This window comes from Drosophila subpulchrella, unplaced genomic scaffold (assembly GCF_014743375.2).
Source record: "Drosophila subpulchrella strain 33 F10 #4 breed RU33 unplaced genomic scaffold, RU_Dsub_v1.1 Primary Assembly Seq36, whole genome shotgun sequence".
NCBI lineage: Eukaryota > Metazoa > Arthropoda > Insecta > Diptera > Drosophilidae > Drosophila > Drosophila subpulchrella.
This window is the reverse complement of record NW_023665582.1, coordinates 774,021-794,755: the sequence shown is the minus strand read 5'-3', so window position 1 is coordinate 794,755 and position 20,735 is coordinate 774,021. Positions and strand designations below refer to the sequence as shown.

At 41.2% G+C, this 20,735-nt stretch overlaps 1 protein-coding gene across 2 annotated transcripts; it reads right to left on the bottom strand.

Annotated features, from left to right (window-relative positions):
• Positions 1 to 10,414: 10,414 nt before the first annotated feature.
• Positions 10,415 to 12,568, bottom strand: LOC119561762. 2 transcript variants are annotated; one of them, XR_005221442.1, is made up of 5 exons: positions 12,506 to 12,568; positions 11,585 to 12,434; positions 11,362 to 11,522; positions 11,078 to 11,304; positions 10,415 to 11,016 (listed from the first exon to the last, which is right to left on the bottom strand). XR_005221442.1 is itself a non-coding variant. In XM_037875239.1 (3 exons), the coding sequence occupies exons 1-3, from the start codon at positions 11,500 to 11,502 to the stop codon at positions 10,971 to 10,973; spliced, it is 414 nt and encodes a 137-aa protein (XP_037731167.1). In that variant the 5' UTR covers positions 11,503 to 12,088; the 3' UTR covers positions 10,420 to 10,970. The 2 variants fall into 2 exon arrangements, 1 of the variants encoding a protein (XP_037731167.1); XM_037875239.1 differs by lacking the exon at positions 12,506 to 12,568 and having other exon boundaries at positions 10,420 to 11,016; positions 11,362 to 12,088.
• Between the last annotated feature and the right edge of the window lie 8,167 nt (positions 12,569 to 20,735).

The window sequence follows — 20,735 nt, the reverse complement described above, 5'->3', positions numbered from 1 at the left end:
TCCAGCCATTATTGGCCAGCTTGGAGCTGGACTACAGATGGCGCGGGAAAGATGGCAGAGCATCCGCGGGACGAGAAGGAAGCCTTAAACTTCTAATTTACATAAATAAAAACATTCGTTGAAAATTTCATTTATTTTTCTTTTAATTTCTTTGTGCACCAGCTCTCTTCTTTTTTAAATTGCTCCAATTGATTTGTTTTCTGTTTGACAACAAGCCCCGCTGCTTGACAGTAAGACCATGCCACATGCATGGCGGGTGAACTTTGGAAACTTCGGTCACACTACAAAGAATAAGATTTTTCGACTAGTGAAACTCTTAGCCGATCTGAGTACTAGGCTGAAGCGTTCAAAAGAGCAGTTAGCACGGAATTCAATGACATTTTGTATTTAGTAAATCCTAGTACTCACATCGAAGAAAACCGCGAGCTAACCATAGGAGTGAGCGAGAGACAAATACGCGGCTAACGCTTTTCGTCGGGTCTGTTTTTCAGCGCGGTACTCAGGACACCGACAAGAAGCAATACCTGTTCTGGAGGATATTCGCTAGGGAATCCCAGTGGGAAGGAACATGCCGAGTGGGACTTCGCTCCCTACATGGACATCCTGCCGGGCGTGTCCTCGCAAAGAAAGCAAGATTTGGACAAAAAAATTTGGTTGCGTTGTACTAGTAGAAGTATATTTTTAGCAGAACCACCAGTAATACGATCTCCGGCGACCTCTGCATTATCAACCTAGAAACGGACTAAGTACAAAAGAAGCTACCATCGCACTATACTCTTGCAAATAACAATTGGACTGAGATGGTGAGTGTCTCCACGAATCGTTAGGATATATACAGCAGTCAAGCCTATACTGTTATATGGAGTGATAAAGTATCTCGGCCCCAATAGACAAGGTACAACAAATGTCTGCTATGTGTATCAGTGGAGCCCTCCGAACCACTCCAAACGAAGCGCTTAACGCGATTTTAAACCTTCCTAGCCTGGACTTAGCAGGCATGGTGAGGGCGAAATTGGCAGCCGTTCGACTGAGAAACACAGGGCAATAGAAAACTAATTCCTATGGTCATGCCAAGATTCTTGTGCACGACAATACTACCCCGGTAAAAACGGATCTCTGGAAAACGCTTGTGTACAACCACACTCCCTTCAAGGCCTGGATTTCAAGTAGAGAGAAATTGGAGCAAACCCGACCAGGTTCTACGAATGCAATCTGCTTCTACAACTACAGCTCAAAATTGGATGGGCACTCCGAACCATTAGCTTAGTAAGCCTGTAGCATCTTCCAAGCGTAGATCAACGCTATAAAAGAAGCACTCACCTGTCTGAATGACTTAGGCGTTCAAAATGTACGCTTAAATATCTTATGTGATAGCCTAGCACCTATCAAGCCGACACCGGGACATTGTAATCAACTGAATGGCGGACGAGTTAGCCAGGATAGGCGCCACCATTCCTCCCATTCCCATTGTTGCCATGCCAATGGCCATTTACAAGCAAACATCAAAAATCACAGACAAATTAATAGCCAACATTCGCTAGTAAAGCACACCATGCTGTCGTATTTGAGAAGCTGTCTGTGGGAGCTGCAGAAAAGAAGAGGAAGAAGAAACGGTTGGACACCTTCTCTGCTCCTGTCCAGCCCTTTGCAGACTCCGAATAATAAATATAGCCGAACTGGCGGAGATTAAGCTCAGTAATCTTAATAGCATTATAAAATGCTCTGGATGAGCGAACGTGAAACCAACCGATTCAAAGGTTGGCATCTGAACATGGGGAGCTAGACAAGCGAGATCATACGGTATCACTTAGGACCCATAGTGGTCTAAGTGTGACAGACTAAGGTCTGACAGCCTTTCTAGCCTAACCTAATACAATAAGTGTAAACTAACAAGATCGACTTAGCAATGTGGAGTACGAGAGAGGTGGAGATATATAAGCAGCAAAGCGACTAGTCCCAAGATTGCCCACCTCGCAACAGCGCCACCAAAGGTCGATTTCTTTAATTGCTTATAAATTTTAAGTGAATGGTCCAATTAGACCCATTTTTGGCATGAAGATAAGTATGAATAATCAAAACAAAATCTTAATTTCACTTTTACCTTTATTTAAAAATGTGGGCGCTAGACGCCCATATCGCTAGCGTTATTTGTTCTGCTGTCCTGCTCAAAGGGATAAAATATGTTTCAACTTCACTGTATTCTTTGTGTTCACTGTGTGTGCTTAGACGTCGGTCTAACGAGATATAAACATTTTAAAGTTAAATGTTTTACACGAAATTTTGAAAAGTAGGAGCTGTAAAGTTTCGTGTATTCTTTCTTTTCTCCTTTTTGTTCCTATTATTTAAACTAAAATTCACGTTCCGTCTCCTTACTTCTGAATTGAAGGTATACATATTCTTACGTCCAAAATAAAAATTATATTCCGTCAAGAAAACATCAACAGAATCCGCTAAAACCCAACTCAAGGCCGCAGCTGACTGTCTGATCCAATTTGAGGCCACTATTATCGTTCCAGCTCCATCTACCCCAATCTTACCCGCATGCAAAGTTCGTCGTGATCACGTCACTTGTTCAATTGTTCACTTGTTCACTTGTTCACTTGTTCACTTGTTTACTTGTTCACTTGTTCACTTGTTCACTTGTTAAATTATTCACTTGTTCACTTGTTCACTTGTACACTTGTTCACTTGATCACTTGTTCACTTGATCACTTCTTCACTTCTTCACTTGCTCACCTGTTCACTTGTTCACACTTCATGTACAGCTTATTGTTGTCTTGCAACTCATAGATCCTCAAAATGTCTAAGAATTTCGCTTTACCTTCTAGATCACATAATAGTGAGAGTTTCAAACCAAATATTCGGAAAGATGAGCTCGCTTGGTACCTCTGAGATAACAATGAACACAGCCGATTGAATGTAGGACCGTATGCGAAAATTCAGAAAAGATATTATTTGTGCCAAATTAAGCCACTGAACAAAAATGAGAAAAACCGAGCAAGTAAACAAAAAGTGCAAGAGATCAAAACTGAGCATGTGAGCAAAACTGAGCAGGTGAACAAACAAAGGCAAGATAATCAGACTGAGCTAGTGGACAAAAAGGAGCAAGAGCAAATATGAGGCAGTGAACAAAAAGAACAAATAGGAAGTACAGTTTAGTAGAACACTTTTTGATCATTAACTCATGAGCGACCGAACACTAATCTCCAATACCTTCCTCGCTAACAATGGCATACCGCAAGGCTCCACAATATCTGTTAATTTGTTCCTATATATTAAACAAAAAACGGAAAACACCATAACAAACATCTTTAAACGAATTTTATATATATTGCTTCAGCTGTTGTCGGATGGGAGATGGTGGACTTGCTCTGTGGGAATCGGAAACTCCCATTTGAAAATGGGAGACGCAGAAGCAACAGGTTTGGTTTGATAAGTCACAGGTCTTCAGATCAGCTGTTATCGGATGGTAGATGGTGGATGAGCCCTGTGGGAATCGGAATTTCACATTTGTCAAAAATCTTAACCGTTTCGAACGGATGGAGGTTGTTGTATGAGGTTGTTATGGATCGTCCGTTGAACGACTATTGGATGAATCATTGTGGGAAGAGGCTATTAAAAGCACGTTGCTGTACTGAGCTGAAAGCCTAGTACTCACATCGACGAAAACCGCGAGCTAACCATAGGAGTGAGCGAGAGGCAAACAGGCGGCTAAAGCTTTTCGTCGGGTCTGTTTTTCAGAGCGGTACTCAGTTGACCTATGGAAATACCAGAAAAAATACCAGATTTCGGGAGTGCATTTTCGATGAACGCCGTTAGCCGCGGCCCAAAGAATAAGAAAATTAATCTTTGGCGGTGTTCGTGCAGAAGCGGTGGGGAATTTAAAAATTTTAAATGGAAGACAAACCCCAAAAACGGGTAAAGGAGATCAGTGCAGATGAAAAAGGACGCCTAATCCAAGGTGTTGCCCATTATTGTGGGACTTGACCGACAGATGCAATACCACAACGCGGCAAATCCGCAGCGCTGGAGGAGATCCACTAGAGAATCCCAGTGGGAAAGAACATGGGACACCGCTCGATCTCCGACGAGCTCTCCATTGAGGACTTCTCCTTCACCAGCTACTTGGCAGCTGGTGATGGAGCGTAGATAGAGGATGCGCCGGCTTCTATAGGGAGGAGGAAATAAGGTCACCTGCGAAGGGACAGCTGGAGGAGCCATATCCAGCCATTATTGGCCAGCTTGGAGCTGGACTACAGATGGCGCGGGAAAGATGGCAGAGCATCCGCGGGACGAGAAGGAAGCCTTAAACTTCTAATTTACATAAATAAAAACATTCGTTGAAAATTTCATTTATTTTTCTTTTAATTTCTTTGTGCACCAGCTCTCTTCTTTTTTAAATTGCTCCAATTGATTTGTTTTCTGTTTGACAACAAGCCCCGCTGCTTGACAGTAAGACCATGCCACATGCATGGCGGGTGAACTTTGGAAACTTCGGTCACACTACAAAGAATAAGATTTTTCGACTAGTGAAACTCTTAGCCGATCTGAGTACTAGGCTGAAGCGTTCAAAAGAGCAGTTAGCACGGAATTCAATGACATTTTGTATTTAGTAAATCCTAGTACTCACATCGAAGAAAACCGCGAGCTAACCATAGGAGTGAGCGAGAGACAAATACGCGGCTAACGCTTTTCGTCGGGTCTGTTTTTCAGCGCGGTACTCAGGACACCGACAAGAAGCAATACCTGTTCTGGAGGATATTCGCTAGGGAATCCCAGTGGGAAGGAACATGCCGAGTGGGACTTCGCTCCCTACATGGACATCCTGCCGGGCGTGTCCTCGCAAAGAAAGCAAGATTTGGACAAAAAAATTTGGTTGCGTTGTACTAGTAGAAGTATATTTTTAGCAGAACCACCAGTAATACGATCTCCGGCGACCTCTGCATTATCAACCTAGAAACGGACTAAGTACAAAAGAAGCTACCATCGCACTATACTCTTGCAAATAACAATTGGACTGAGATGGTGAGTGTCTCCACGAATCGTTAGGATATATACAGCAGTCAAGCCTATACTGTTATATGGAGTGATAAAGTATCTCGGCCCCAATAGACAAGGTACAACAAATGTCTGCTATGTGTATCAGTGGAGCCCTCCGAACCACTCCAAACGAAGCGCTTAACGCGATTTTAAACCTTCCTAGCCTGGACTTAGCAGGCATGGTGAGGGCGAAATTGGCAGCCGTTCGACTGAGAAACACAGGGCAATAGAAAACTAATTCCTATGGTCATGCCAAGATTCTTGTGCACGACAATACTACCCCGGTAAAAACGGATCTCTGGAAAACGCTTGTGTACAACCACACTCCCTTCAAGGCCTGGATTTCAAGTAGAGAGAAATTGGAGCAAACCCGACCAGGTTCTACGAATGCAATCTGCTTCTACAACTACAGCTCAAAATTGGATGGGCACTCCGAACCATTAGCTTAGTAAGCCTGTAGCATCTTCCAAGCGTAGATCAACGCTATAAAAGAAGCACTCACCTGTCTGAATGACTTAGGCGTTCAAAATGTACGCTTAAATATCTTATGTGATAGCCTAGCACCTATCAAGCCGACACCGGGACATTGTAATCAACTGAATGGCGGACGAGTTAGCCAGGATAGGCGCCACCATTCCTCCCATTCCCATTGTTGCCATGCCAATGGCCATTTACAAGCAAACATCAAAAATCACAGACAAATTAATAGCCAACATTCGCTAGTAAAGCACACCATGCTGTCGTATTTGAGAAGCTGTCTGTGGGAGCTGCAGAAAAGAAGAGGAAGAAGAAACGGTTGGACACCTTCTCTGCTCCTGTCCAGCCCTTTGCAGACTCCGAATAATAAATATAGCCGAACTGGCGGAGATTAAGCTCAGTAATCTTAATAGTATTATAAAATGCTCTGGATGAGCGAACGTGAAACCAACCGATTCAAAGGTTGGCATCTGAACATGGGGAGCTAGACAAGCGAGATCATACGGTATCACTTAGGACCCATAGTGGTCTAAGTGTGACAGACTAAGGTCTGACAGCCTTTCTAGCCTAACCTAATACAATAAGTGTAAACTAACAAGATCGACAGCAAAGCGACTAGTCCCAAGATTGCCCACTTCGCAACAGCGCCACCAAAGGTCGATTTCTTTAATTGCTTATAAATTTTAAGTGAATGGTCCAATTAGACCCATTTTTGGCATGAAGATAAGTATGAATAATCAAAACAAAATCTTAATTTCACTTTTACCTTTATTTAAAAATGTGGGCGCTAGACGCCCATATCGCTAGCGTTATTTGTTCTGCTGTCCTGCTCAAAGGGATAAAATATGTTTCAACTTCACTGTATTCTTTGTGTTCACTGTGTGTGCTTAGACGTCGGTCTAACGAGATATAAACATTTTAAAGTTAAATGTTTTACACGAAATTTTGAAAAGTAGGAGCTGTAAAGTTTCGTGTATTCTTTCTTTTCTCCTTTTTGTTCCTATTATCTTAAACTAAAATTCACGTTCCGTCTCCTTACTTCTGAATTGAAGGTATACATATTCTTACGTCCAAAATAAAAATTATATTCCGTCAAGAAAACATCAACAGAATCCGCTAAAACCCAACTTAAGGCCACAGCTGACTGTCTGATCCAATTTGAGGCCACTATTATCGTTCCAGCTCCATCTACCCCAATCTTACCCGCATGCAAAGTTCGTCGTGATCACGTCAATGCTTTATGGTAAAAGGTAAAGCCTAGTACTCACATCGACGAAGGCCGCGAGGAGTGAGCGAGAGGCAAATACGCTTCTAAAGCTTTTCGTCGGGTCTGATTTTAACGCGGTACTCAGATGAGCTAAGGAAATACCAGATTTTGCGTGTGAATTTCGATGAACGCTGTTAGCCGCGGCCCAAAGAATAACAAATTTAATCTTTGGCGGTGTTCGTGCAAAAACTATAAAACTAAAAAATTAAAAATGGAAGAAAACCCCAAAAAACGCCTACAGAAGGTCAGTGCAGATATAAAAGGACGCCTATTTCAAGCTGTTGCATATTATTGTGGGACCTGACCGACAAGCAATACTACAACAGGGCAAATCCGCAGAATATTTGAATTGCTGGAGGAGATCCACTAGAGAATTTCAGTGGAAAGGAACATGCCGAGTGGGACTTGGCTCCCTACATGGACATCCGGCCGGGCGTGTCCTCGCAAAGAAAGTAAGTTCTGCCTAAAAGAATTCGGTTACGTTGTACTAATAGAAGTATATTTTTAGCAGAACCACCAGAACGATCTCCGACGAGCTCTCCATTTGGGAACCACAGGACTCCACCCCCAACAGCTATTTGGCAGCTAAAGCGGTGATGGAGGACGCGCTGGCTTCTATAGGGAGGAGCCCGGTAAGGGACGGCTGAAGGAGCCATTGCCATGATGCTGGGCGACTTCCTGCAGCATCAGGCGGACCAACCCCTCAAGGTCCAATATGCATATTGGGATTCCGAGCTGTGGCTCCTACAGTTCTGATGCTAGAATAAAAATTTAAGCTGAAATGTATTGTTCTCATCAATACCTATCGATTGACCTAAAAAAAACGCCCACTTTATCGCCCACAAACCGCCCACAAACTTCAAAAAATTGTAAGTATGAACGTGGATATTTCGGAAACTATCAAAGATAGAGAATTGGGATCTCAGACTTAGATTCCGTAGCTTTGTACGCACCGCAAGCTTGCGAAACCGCCCAAACCTGTGGTGCCCACAATTTGTATGATATATAAAAAATTTTAACTGAAATGTATTAGTCTCATCAATACCTATCCATTGACCAAAAAAAAAATTTGCCACGCCCACTCTAACGCCCATAATACTTAAGTCTGTCTACCGCCGGTAGGTGGCGCATTTCATTCTCGCTGTGCTGCTTGCATATCTCCATTTCCCAGTGGTCCCTTTAGCTGAGTAACGGGTATCTGATAGTCGAGGTACTCGACTATAGCGTTCTTCCTTGTTTTTAAATTCATTTGTTTTGTTTGGCAACAAACCCTGCTGCTTGACAGTAAAACCATGCTACATGCATTGCGGGTGAACTATGAAAACTTCGGTCACACTACAAAGAATAATATTTTTCGACTTGTGAAATTCTTAGCCGATCTGAGTAATACGCCTAAAGGAAGAATATGTCAATGCTCGGCTTTTAATATGGCGGCAGTCCAAAGTACCGCAGAGTCCAAATCGATAATAAAGTCAAAATATTACCAAACTTAAACTAAAAAGTTACCGCGCAGCTCATGGAAGAAATCCAACCGGGCACTTCCCAAATTTCTCAAGCTCCAACAGCAGTTTCCCAAAGTTTCACGACTTAAAGGCTCCCTCCCATTGACACAGGGGTTTTCTAGGGCGATTATCTTAGCAAGCCGGCTTTCCGGGACCTTTTCACGGCGGTATATATAGACAACCCGAGTCTGGCGCCTGTCGAAAAGTAGTTCCATTTCGAAAATTCCTTCATCAAAAATCCCCACTTTCCATTGATGACCTTCGCTCAGCTTGAGAGAACCTAACTGAGCATTTCAAAAATAAGAGTTTAAACCATTGCTTAAGAGTTTTAAGATCACAAAAATCTATCTTTGCCAACATTTTAAGTTATGTGGCCTATTTAACTTGACCAATTAAAATATTTTCGCTGAAACACACTCCCAATACAAAACTAGTCTCAATCGCATCATCAATCACCAATCATTGTCCATGTCTTTGAAATCTCGCGTGAAAGTTTAAATTCTCAAATTTATCATAGTTTCTTTGATGGAAAATAGTCTCTAATACCCTCTTCCTATAGAATCCATCCGTTGGAAAAGGTTGGTATTGTCAAAAAATGTGATACTCCGATTCCCACAAAGCACAATCTACCATCGCATAATAGTTGGCTGCAAACCTGTGGCTAATCGAATCTTCGCCTTCTATTTTGCATTTCAACTACATATGTTAAAAACGTCATGCCAAAAAGCCTCTGCACACAGCCGCCTAAAGCCACTGTTGCAATTTTATGCTGATTCTTGTTCACATAGAGAATGTGATAACATTTCTATTCGGGCATTTCTATTCGGAAAATTGAATAGGCTCTTCTCTGGGCACACAGTGACGTCACGAAAATTTTCAGAAGCTTGAACTGCTTGGACCCTTTTGAGCATTTGTAACACCTCCCTCGCATACGGTTCTTTGACTATATCCATTTTTTAATTCACAATGCCTTCAAATGACTTTTTATAGATAATAATGTTTGGACATAAGCTGGAGGTTAGTCATTTCCTTAAAAAGAGCATAGCAAAATTTTAATTCAAGATCAAATGCTGGGTTCCGAGCCGTTTCAAGGCTCCTTATTCTTATCTCGACGCCATTGCAGTTCAAATGCACTTCCTTCTCAAAAAAATCACGAAACGACAAGTACAAACTAAACTCATAAAATATACTGAATACAAGCACTGAAATACTGAATACTTGTTTACTTGTTCACTTATTCACTTTTTCACTTTTCACTTGTTCCATTTTTCACTTGTTCACTTGTTCACCTGTTCACTTGTTTACCACTTGTTCACTTCATCACTTGCTCACCTGTTCACTTCTTGTACAGCTTATTGTTGTCTTGCAACTCCTAGATGCTCAAAATGGCTAAGAATTTCGCATTACCTTCTAGATCACATAATAGCTCGCTTGATAGCTCTGAGATAACAATGAACACAGCCGATTGAATGTAGGACCGTATGCGAAAATTCAGAAAAGATATTATTCGTGCCAAATTAAGCAACTAAACAAAAATGAGAAAAACTGAGCAAGTAAACAAAAAGTGCAAGAGATCAAAACTGAGCATGTGAGCAAAACTGTGTTGCAATTGGAGTCGATAATGGGAAGGACTTTATCGATAGGTAAGGTCGATAGGGCGATAGTTGCAGGATTAATCCCGGTTCGCTCTGGGATTACCTTAAATGGTCCCATGTATCCAATGACCCAACTTTGAGAGAGGCCATGTAATATAGCGGGGGTAGGAACGATGATCAGCAGATATCAAGATAGTCGCAGCCATATTGTCCAACCAGGCAGATGCAGCTGGAAGAGCTAGTATAAATTTTTTTGTGCTTAAAATTAAATAAAAGTGAGTGATATTAAAGCAGGGGTCGGCAGCGGCATATCTAGTGAGCGTAGATAAGTGTTCTGCCCATCCTCTGCTCGATCACGTATAACGTAGATGTTCGTATGACTTCGGCATGGGTCTTCGGGTCTTTTTTTTCTCAGCTTCGACATGTTTTTTTGCTGCTGCGGCAGACAATTTTAGTGCAAAACAGAGAAACGTCAAGCGTCAGAGCGCTGCGCTCCAACTTCGTGTTTTTTACACTCACACTAATGCAAGGCAAACTTGTGAGGGTATGTGTGTGCCGACCACTGTATTAAAGTTACATGGTAGTTCGTTATTTAATAATAATCAGCCGGGGTCCCAACACAAGGGGCCCCGGCATATTTACTTGGGACTTCCACTAATATCTGCGCGACTTCGCCATACGTACCAGCCCCGACTTGGCTGCCAGCAACCGGTGTCCATTCGACCTGCGCAGACGCCCAGCAATAAACTCCTTTCGCTGTCAACGCCGACGACATCAAGCATTTCCCGGTGAGTCCGTTCCGGTCTACCACGTCCACCTCATCTCGGGGACTTCCAGCCGTCGCATCGCGGCGTTGAGAAGTACCGTCATTTTGTCGGGCGGCCAAACCTCCGACCGTACCGTAGTGTGCCAGTTTTCTTCCTTGGAGACCCGTATCGCTGCTGACCTCCGGCGAGAAGTCTTCCGCCCGGGCTATCATCGCCTCCAGGCCCGGCCCAATAGTGGTCGAAATTGAGGAAAAATGAAATACACGTGTACCTTGATTATATATATATATATTGATATTTACTTCCCTTTTCAATTGTGAATTTAATCGGAGTTAGACCTAAGAGCCTTATATGTCCTCATTGTTTGCCTAAAATCAAAAAGGTCGCGAGCATTACTTAGATGGTATAGTTTACAGTGCAGTTACGTACCTTTTTGGCCTGTCCCTTCTTTTCCCCTGGAGCTCCTCAGGATTAGGTGACCATACACACGCGCATCGCGTATGTTGCATTTGAGGGCCGTGTTTCCATGCGAGCTCTACCAATAAGTGACTGGTAGAGCATAACTTTCCGCGGCGCCTGTACCCTTTTTCCAGCAAAACCAATCCTCTGCTTTGACCGCGTAAGTATTGAAGACGGCCAGGTCTCGGTCTTAAAGGCTGAGGAAGGATAGATCTGTTAAGAGGAGCATGTATATAAGTGTATATTGTACTTACGATGTTTATTAAACCTTTGTAAAACCCACAATGTGTGAGTAAGCTTTCCCAGTGGGGGAGATGGAACCGTCGTAGTCGCGAGGAGGGGGCTCCTTCCGACAGAGAATGGGTGGTGCCCTGCAGCACCTCGAGGGCCTCCATGGTTGGGTGGGAGCACTTGGCTAGGTCATCGTTAGCCACCCAAATTTAATCCATTTTTCCGTCAATGTTTGTACATATTTACCTTTGTTTACGTTTTTGTTCTTAGTGATGACCGATAGTTTAGTAGTGTGAAACCGCGGAGTTATCGATACTTATGTTGCGAACTGTGGCATTAGGGGTAACCTGCCCCTGAGAAAAAGACTGAGCTAGCGGCACTGCCACCGAAAAAAGCAGTTCGTAACAACTGAGCAGGTGAACAAACAAGGGCAAGATAATCAAACTGAGCAAGTGGGCAAAAAAGAGCAAGTGAGCAAATATGAGGCAGTGAACAAAAAGAACAAATAGGAAGGACAGTTTAATACAACTCATTTTGCTCACTAACTCATGAGCTACCGAACATTAATCTCCAATACCTTCCTCCCTAACGTGGGCATACCGCAAGGCTCCACAATATCTGTTAATATGTTACTCATAGCCTAAAACTCCCTTACCAACACTATCTATATATCTAAACAAATTAAATTCTTTCCAGATTCAACATTCTAAGGCAGATGATTTCCATCTATATATTAAACAAAAAACGTTAAACACCATAACAAACATCTTTAACGAAATTTCATATATATTGCTTCAGCTGTTATCGGATGGGAGATGGTGGATTTGCTCTGGGGGAATCGGAGTTTCACATTTGAAAATGGGAGACGCAGAAGCAACAGGTTTGGTTTGATAAGTAACAGGTCTTCAGATAAGCTGTTATCGGATGTTAGATGGTGGATGTGCCCTGTGGGAATCGGAATTTCACATTTGTCAAGAATCCTAACCGTTTCGAACGGATGGGGTTGTTGTATGAGGTTGTTATGGATCGTCCGTTAACCGACTATTGGATGAATCATTGTGGGAAGAGGCTATTAAAAGCACGTTGCCGTACTGAGCTGAAGTGTTTAAGAGAGCAGTTAGCACGGAATTCAATGACATTTTGTATTTAATTAAGCCTAGTACTCACATCGAAGAAAACCGCGAGCTAACCATAGGAGTGAGCAAGAGACAAATACGCGGCTAACGCTTTTCGTCGGGTCTGCTTTTCAGCGCGGTACTCAGGTGAGCTAAGGAAATACCAGAAAAATACCAGATTTAGCGAGTGAATTTCGATGAACGCCGTTAGCCGCGACCCAAAGAATAAGAAACTTAATCTTTGACTGTTTTCGTGCAAAGGCGATGTGGAAACTATAAATTAAAAATGGAAGGAAATCCACAAAAACGATTTCAGGAGGTCAGTGCAGATGAAATAGGACGCCTAATCCAAGCTGTAATCCATTGTTGTGTGATTTCACCGACAGGAAGCAATACCTGTTCTGGAGGATATTCGCTAGGGAATCCCAGTGGGAAGGAACATGCCGAGTGGGACTTCGCTCCCTACATGGACATCCTGCCGGGCGTGTCCTCGCAAAGAAAGTAAGTTCTGCCCAAAAGAATTCGGTTACGTTGTACTAATAGAAGTATATTTTTAGCAGAACCACCAGAACGCTCTCCGACGAGCTCTTCATTTGGGAACCACAGGACTCCACCCCCAACAGCTATTTGGCAGCTAAAGCGGTGATGGAGGACGCGCTGGCTTCTATAGGGAGGAGCCCGGTAAGGGACGGCTGGAGGAGCCATTGCCATGATGCTGGGCGACTTCCTGCAGCATCAGGCGGACCAACCCCGCAAGGTCCAATATGCATATTGGAATTCCGAGTTGTGGCTCCTACAGTTCTGATGCTAGAATAAAAATTTAAACTGAAATGTATTGTTCTCATCAATACCTATCGATTGACCTAAAAAAAAGTTTGCCACGCCCACTTTATCGCCCACAAACCGCCCACAAACTTCAAAAAATTGTAAATATGAACGTGGATATCTCGGAAACTATTAAAGATAGAGAATTGGGATCTCAGACTTAGATTCCGTAGCTTTGTACGCAGCGCAAGCTTGTGAAACCGCCCAAGCCTGTGGCGCCCACAATTTTTATGCTAGATTCAAAAATTGTAACTGAAATGTATTAGTCTCATCAATACCTATCGACAAAAATTTGCCACGCCCACTCCAACGCCCATAATGCTTAAGTCTGTCTACCGCCGGTAGGTGGCGCATTTTAATCTCGCTGTGCTGCTTGCATATCTCCATTATCCCTTGGTCCCTTTAGCTGAGTAACGGGTATCTGATAGTCGAGGTACTCGACTATAGCGTTCTTCCTTGTTTTTAAATTCATTTGTTTTGTTTTTTGTTTGGCAACAAACCCTGCTGCTTGCGGGTGAACTTTGAAAACTTCGGTCACACTGCAAAGAACAATATTTTTCGACTTGTGAAATTCTTACCTGTGACTAATCGAATCTTCGCCTTCCATTTTTCATTTCAACTACATATGTTAAAAACGTCATGCCAAATAGCCTTTGCACACAGCCGCCTAAAATAACTGTTGCAATTTTATGGTGATTCTTGTTCACATAGAAAATGTGATAACATTTCTATTCAGCCAAGTGTAGTGAAAATTGAATAGGCTCTTCTTTGGGTACACAGTGACGTTACGAAAATTTTCAGAAGCTTGAACCGCTTGGAGCCTTTTGAGCATTTGTAACACCTCCCTCGCATACGGTTCTTTGACTGTATCCATTTTTTAATTCACAACGCCTTCAAATGACTTTTTATAGATAATAATATTTGTTTTGGCGCAACAGCTGCCAGGTCTTGCCAAGAAGGACATAAGCTGGAGGTTGGTCATTTCCTTAAAAAAGAGCATAGCAAAATTTCAATTCAAGATCAAATGTTGGGTTCCGAGCCGTTTGAAGGCTCCTTGCTGCTGCACCAACAACTATATTCTTATCTCGACGCCCATGTAGTTCAAATGCATTTGAATCCTTCTCAAAAAAATCACGAAACGACAATTACAAACTAAACTCATAAAATATACTGAATATAAGCACTGAAATACTGAATACTTGTTTACTTGTTCACTTATTCACTTTTTCACTTGTTCACTTGTTCACTTGTTCACTTGTTCACTTGTTCACTTGTTCACTTGTCACTTGTTCACTTGTTCAATTGTTCACTTGTTCACTTGTGCACTTGTTCACTTGTTCACCACTTGTTCACTTCTTCACTTGTTCACTTGTTAACTTGTTCACTTGTTCATTTGTTCACTTGTTCACTTGTTCACTTGTTCACTTGTTCACTTGTTCACTTGTTCACTTGATCACTTGTTCACTTGTTCACTTGTTCACTTGTCCACTTGTTCACTTCATCACTTCTTCACTTCATCACTTGCTCACCTGTTCACTTCTTGTATTGCTTATTGTTGTCTTGCAACTCCTAGATCCTCAAAATGTCTAAGAATTTCGCTTTACCTTCTAGATCACATAATAGTGAGAGTTTCAAACCAAATATTCGGAAAGATGAGCTCGCTTGGTACCTCTGAGATAACAATGAACACAGCCGATTGAATGTAGGACCGTATTCGAAAATTCAGAAAAGATATTATTTGTGCCAAGTTAAACCACTGAACAAAAATGAGAAAAACCGAGCAAGTAAACAAAAAGTGCAAGAGATCAAAACTGAGCATGTGAGCAAAACTGAGCAGGTTAACAAACAAAGGCAAGATAATCAGACTGAGCAAGTGGACAAATATGAGGCAGTGAACAAAAAGAACAAATAGGAAGTACAGTTTAGTACAACACTTTTTGATCACTAACGCATGAGCGACCGAACACTAATCTCCAATACCTTCCTCGCTAACAATGGCATACCGCAAGGCTCCACAATATCTGTTAATTTGTTCCAATATATTAAACAAAAAACGGAAAACACCATAACAAACATCTTTAACCGAATTTCATAAATATTGCTTCAGCTGTTATCGGATGGGAGATGGTGGATTTGCTCTGGGGGAATCGGAAACTCCGATTTGAAAATGGGAGACGCAGAAGCAACAGGTTACACGTGTTTTAGTTCTCCGTTCTTTTATGCCGAAATATTTCACTCCTTTCACATTTTTCCTTTTGCTCATTTACTTTTTTCTCATTTTTCTAACCAAAAAAAAAATAAACAAAAAAAATATATGCACTTAATTTATCATATTACTTATATGGCGCTGTTGGGCTATTTTTTTCCACATTTTTTCCACGCTTTGGAGACTTAAAAAAAAATTGTGCAATCTTCGGGGCTGGGGTATTTTGACTGCAACTGGCGGGCTAAGCCCGGCGCAAACTACTACTACGCTTAACCAGCGTGGCCGGCCCAAAGGGGCTTTAGGCTTTCCCGGCTGAAATCCAAGAGAGAGGCGGGAAGCAGGTCGCTCTGGGAAGCTGAGCGAATTCTATTACGCTTAAACAGCGTAGTCGGCGCAAAGAGCTTTGCGCTTTCCCGGCTGAAATCCAGGAGAGAGGCGGGAAGCAACTCGCTCTGGGAAGCTGGACGAATTCCCTGGCTCGGGAAAAGTTTCCAACTTGGAAAACGGAGTGCTGAGTGGCTGGAAATTTTTCTATCTCCGGCGAATTGAATTGTTCCTGGATGGGGAAGTGTCTTTCCTTTTTGTTGTTTTGCCAATTGGAGGCCGCTTGGTGATTTTGCGGTTGCGTGCCAAGCTAACTTGGCAGCAAAAAAAAAAAAAATAAATTTCCTTTTCGTTTATTCAAAAATTCCGTTGGTCTGCACGTGAAGGCTTTCCGTTACGGAAGAAAAAGACTTTTTTTCCAAGGCCCTGAAACCTTTTGAGCCGCTGGACTGTCCTCCTTGGCGATCAAAATCGAAAAGAATTAGCCGAGCTCGTGGCCAAAGTATGTTACCCCCAACCGGATGTATTGAGCCGCCAAAGATGGAACCAATCAGCTGATTTTCCTTTCTTTTCTATTCTCAAAAATCAAAACCAATAATGGCAATTTGTTCTGAATTTCTGCCCTTGCCGATACCAACATAGTTGATGGGCAGCACTGTTTCGCTTGCTTGTTCTGATGGGTTGTTCTAGCTGCCTACATTTGGGGATTCCTAACAACAGCTCGAACAAGCATTTCTACATATTAACGGAAAACAATCTAGGCTAAAAATTGAAAAATTTAAAAACAAAGAAAATATTGACCGCCCATTGTTCGTAGTTCATTCTGATGTATGTGGTCCGATTACGCCCTCAACTATTGATAATAAAAACTAATATGAAGTACTTATTGATCAGTTTACACATTACTGTGTGACATATTTAATAAATTATAAATCAGGCGTGTTTTTTGTATTCAAAGACTTTGTGGCGACAAGTGAGGCTCATTTCAACTTAAAAATGGTAAATCTATATATTGATAATGGCAGGGATCACCTCTTTTATGATAGCCGATAGGTATTGATGAGAACAATACACTTCAGTTAAAATTTTTATTCTAGCATCATAACTGTAGGAGCCACCATTTTGGGCGGTTTGTGGGCGTTAGAGTGGGCGTGGTACTCTGCTGAAACAAACTTGCGCTGCGCAGAAATCTCAGGAATCTGCGTGCCTAATTCCAGTATTGTAGCTCTTATAGTTTTCGAGATCTCAGCGTTTATACGGACAGACGGACATGGCTAGATCGACCCGGCTAGTTATCCTGATCAAGAATATATATACTTTATGGGGTCGGAAACGCTTCCTCCTGCCTGTTACATACTTTCCGACGAATCTAGTTTACCCTTTTACTCTACGAGTAACGGGTATAATGACTCTGTGGTAAAACATAATGATGTTAGCAGAAGTCATGATTCTCCAATTGAAGAGAATGAAGAGTTAGATTTTCCATCACAGGAAATTAATGAATCTATGCACTTAAAGTGTGGTGAAAGCTCAAATGAAAATTCCACTTGTCTCTAGAATACCGATCCAGTAGTTCAAACTGGTGATAATATACAAGAAAATGAAAATCAACATGTCAGACGCAGTGAGAGGATTAAAGATAAACCAAAATTATCTTATAGATTTTTACAAAAATGTCTTATGAATACCCAATTGTGATTAAGTGATATTTCCAATACATATGAGGAAATAAAATTTCACGATGACAGAAATTGTGGGAGGAAGTCATTCAAGATGAACTAAATTCTCATTTTGTAAATAATAGATGGTGCTTAGTGCAAAGGCGTATGGATAAAAACATAGTAGACTGCAAGTGGGTTTTTAGTTTAAAGCAAGACGAAAATGGTAATTTACTAAAATATAAGGCAAGACTGGTAGCAAGGGGCTTCACCTAAGAATATATGATGGATTATGATCAGACCTTTGCACCTGTTGCTCGAATTTCTCGTTTCAGATTTCTTTTAGCATTTTCTAATCAATATAATTTACTGATCCATCATATGGATGTAAAAACAGCATTTTTAAATGGAACTTTAAAGGTTGAAATTTATATGAAGGTTCCAAAAGGTTTAACCCAGTACGATGGAAATAAAGTATGTAAACTAAGTAAAGCTATTTATAGCCTTAAGCAAGCTGCAGGATGCTGGTTTGAGGTTTTCTAAAAGTGAACTTAAAAATTTTGGATTTCAGAATCTAGAAGTAGACCGATGTATATATATTTTAAATAAGGGAGATATAATTAAAAATATATATATATTATTATATGTTGACGATGTGGTAATTGCCACCAGTAGTTCCGAAAATATGTCTAAATATAAAACTTATCTTTCAAGTACGTTTCAAATGACTGACTTATGTGAAATACGACGTTTCATTGGTATATAAATTGTTAGTACACCTCTTCCAAGCAAACTAAATAATGAGGACTTGCAAGCTGAAGAATCATGTGAAGCACCATGTAGGAATTTGATTGGCTGTTTAATGTACATAATGTTGTGTACACGTCCGGACTTGAGTACATCAATAAGTGTCTTAAGCCGCTATACTTATAATAATAACAAAGAATTATGGCAATGCCTTAAACGAGTTTTAAGATACCTAAAGGGAACTGTTGACTTAAAGTTATCGTTCAAAAGGAATCTTAAAGTGGATAATATTCTTATCGGGTATGTCGATTCTGATTGGGCTGGAAATGAGACTGATAGGATAAGTACTACAGGATATATATTAAAAAAGGTTTGGAAATTGTTCAATTTCCTGGAGTACTATGAAACAAAAATTAGTTGCTGCTTCATCTACCGAAGCCGAATATATGGCCTTATTTGAAGGTGCTAGAGAAGCATTATATCTAAAGTCATTAATAAATGAAATTAAATTATAACAAGGAAGAACGCTATAGTCGAGTACCTCGACTATCAGATACCCGTTACTCAGCTAAAGGGACCAAAGGGAAATGGAGATATGCAAGCAGCAAAGCGAGATTGAAATGCGCCACCTATCGGCGGTAGACAGATTTAAGCGTTATGGGCGTTATAGTGGGCGTGGCAAATTTTTTTTTGGGTCAATCGATAGGTATTGACGAGACCAATACATTTCAGTTAAAATTATCTAGAATGAAAATTGTGGGCGCCACAGGCTTGGGCGGTTTGTAGGCGTTAGAGTGGGCGTGACAAAGTGACAACTTAAAAATGGTAAATCTATATATTGATAATGGCAGGGATCACCTCTCTAATGATAGCCGATAGGTATTGATGAGAACAATACATTTCAGTTAAAATTTTTATTCTAACATCAAAACTGTAGGAGCCACAGTTTTGGGCGGCTTGTGGGCGTGGCACTCTGCTGAAACAAACTTGCGCTGCGTAAGAAGCTCAGGAATCTGCACGCCAAATCTCAATAGCCATGCTCTTATAGTTTCCGAGATCTCAGCGTTCATCCGGACGGACAGACAGACGGACAGGCGGACATGGCTAGATCGACTCGGCTAGTGATCCTGATCAAGAATATATATACTTTATAGGGTCAGAAACGCTTCCTTCTGCCTGTAACATAGAAGAGAAATGGGAGAAATCCTCCCACTAAGCTATATCCCAAACGTGACAGCCAGCGACACGGTGTGCCCGATCTGCAATATGAGGGAGCAGGAAAACGTCGTGCACTTTATAGGACGCTGCCCCATTCTACGATAGATCCGCCTGCTGCATTTTGGTAAGGCACAGCTGCAACCGCGGGATGTATTCAATTCGCTGGATGGGCAATGTTGGTCAACTCTCTACAGCTACATCAACCAGGCTCTAAAGTACCGAAACAACATTTTAACGGAAAGCTTTTAAACACTTCATATTATTAATCCAACACGTAACTTAGTTCACCTAGTGGTTAAACTGATTGGTAGAACGATCTGATATATTAAATAACTAAATATTACAACCATTTGAATATGCACACACTCGCCTGAAAATTATCTTTTGTTATTCCCCTTCAGTTCTGCAGTACGGACGCGGTGACATGGCTAAAACGCCTAAAACGCTGTGCCGCTGTTGACGTCAGCAGAGAAGTCGGCGCAGCGTAGAAGACTGCCTACGAAAACGATCGTGCAACAAAGAGAGGTAGATACTCAGAAGTTCCCTCTCTTTCTTTGTCTTACAATCTGCCTGCACTCGGCGCTCTCAGAGACAAATTTCGGCCGATCCGTTATTTCTATTGCGTCTCTCTGTTATGTTCGGCTAGCGGAAAAATTTTCGTGGAGCAGCGACATGTGAATGCCCTAATATTTTAGGAGCATTGTTGTATGTCAAAAAAATAAACTAATATTGTTTTATAAAATTAAATTTTTGATTATAGTAAAATTAAGTAAATTGAATTTACTTATAATGTTATGTTTACTTATTATACATTTTTATTACAATATAATTTTTTAGTTTAGTTATAGAAATTAAGTCCGTTAAAATTTATTTAAATATTAAAAACATTTTAGTATTAACATTTTTAAAAAACTCATATATTATTTTTTACTTAAGAAGTAAAAATTATGTAGTCGAATATTTTTCGCCTTAGAAAGGGTATAGGTGCAGTGGCACGCGCCAACAGAGAAGAGAAAACAAAAGAAATCAAGTAAAGGGGTGAGAAGACGACTTGGTGCATTCTGTTTGAGTGATTGAAAGGGAAGCATCCATTTTAATTGTGCGCAGCAGAGTTACTTTAATAAAACCTTTAAGTTAATAAAATAAAGTCAGGTAAGTGCTATGTTAAGTTTAAGATGTTGTGCATTGATCTTTAAAGTAAGTAAATTTTGAAGGTATTCCGTTAGCGTTTCGTTTGCCGAAAGTGGATGACAAAATGTTTTGTGCCAAAAAAAATCCCGCAAAGGGTTTATACACAGTGTTAA

Excerpts from the sequence above, each read along its gene's own strand:
- LOC119561762 (XM_037875239.1), bottom strand. The coding sequence starts at position 11,502 with ATGGAGGCCCTCGAGGTGCTGCAGGGCACCACCCATTCTCTGTCGGAA. Across the intron at positions 11,305-11,361 it reads ACAAAGGTTTAATAAACATC|CCTTTAAGACCGAGACCTGG; the intron begins GTAAGTACAATA and ends ATCCTTCCTCAG. Across the intron at positions 11,017-11,077 it reads AGAAGGGACAGGCCAAAAAG|GCAAACAATGAGGACATATA; the intron begins GTACGTAACTGC and ends TTTTGATTTTAG.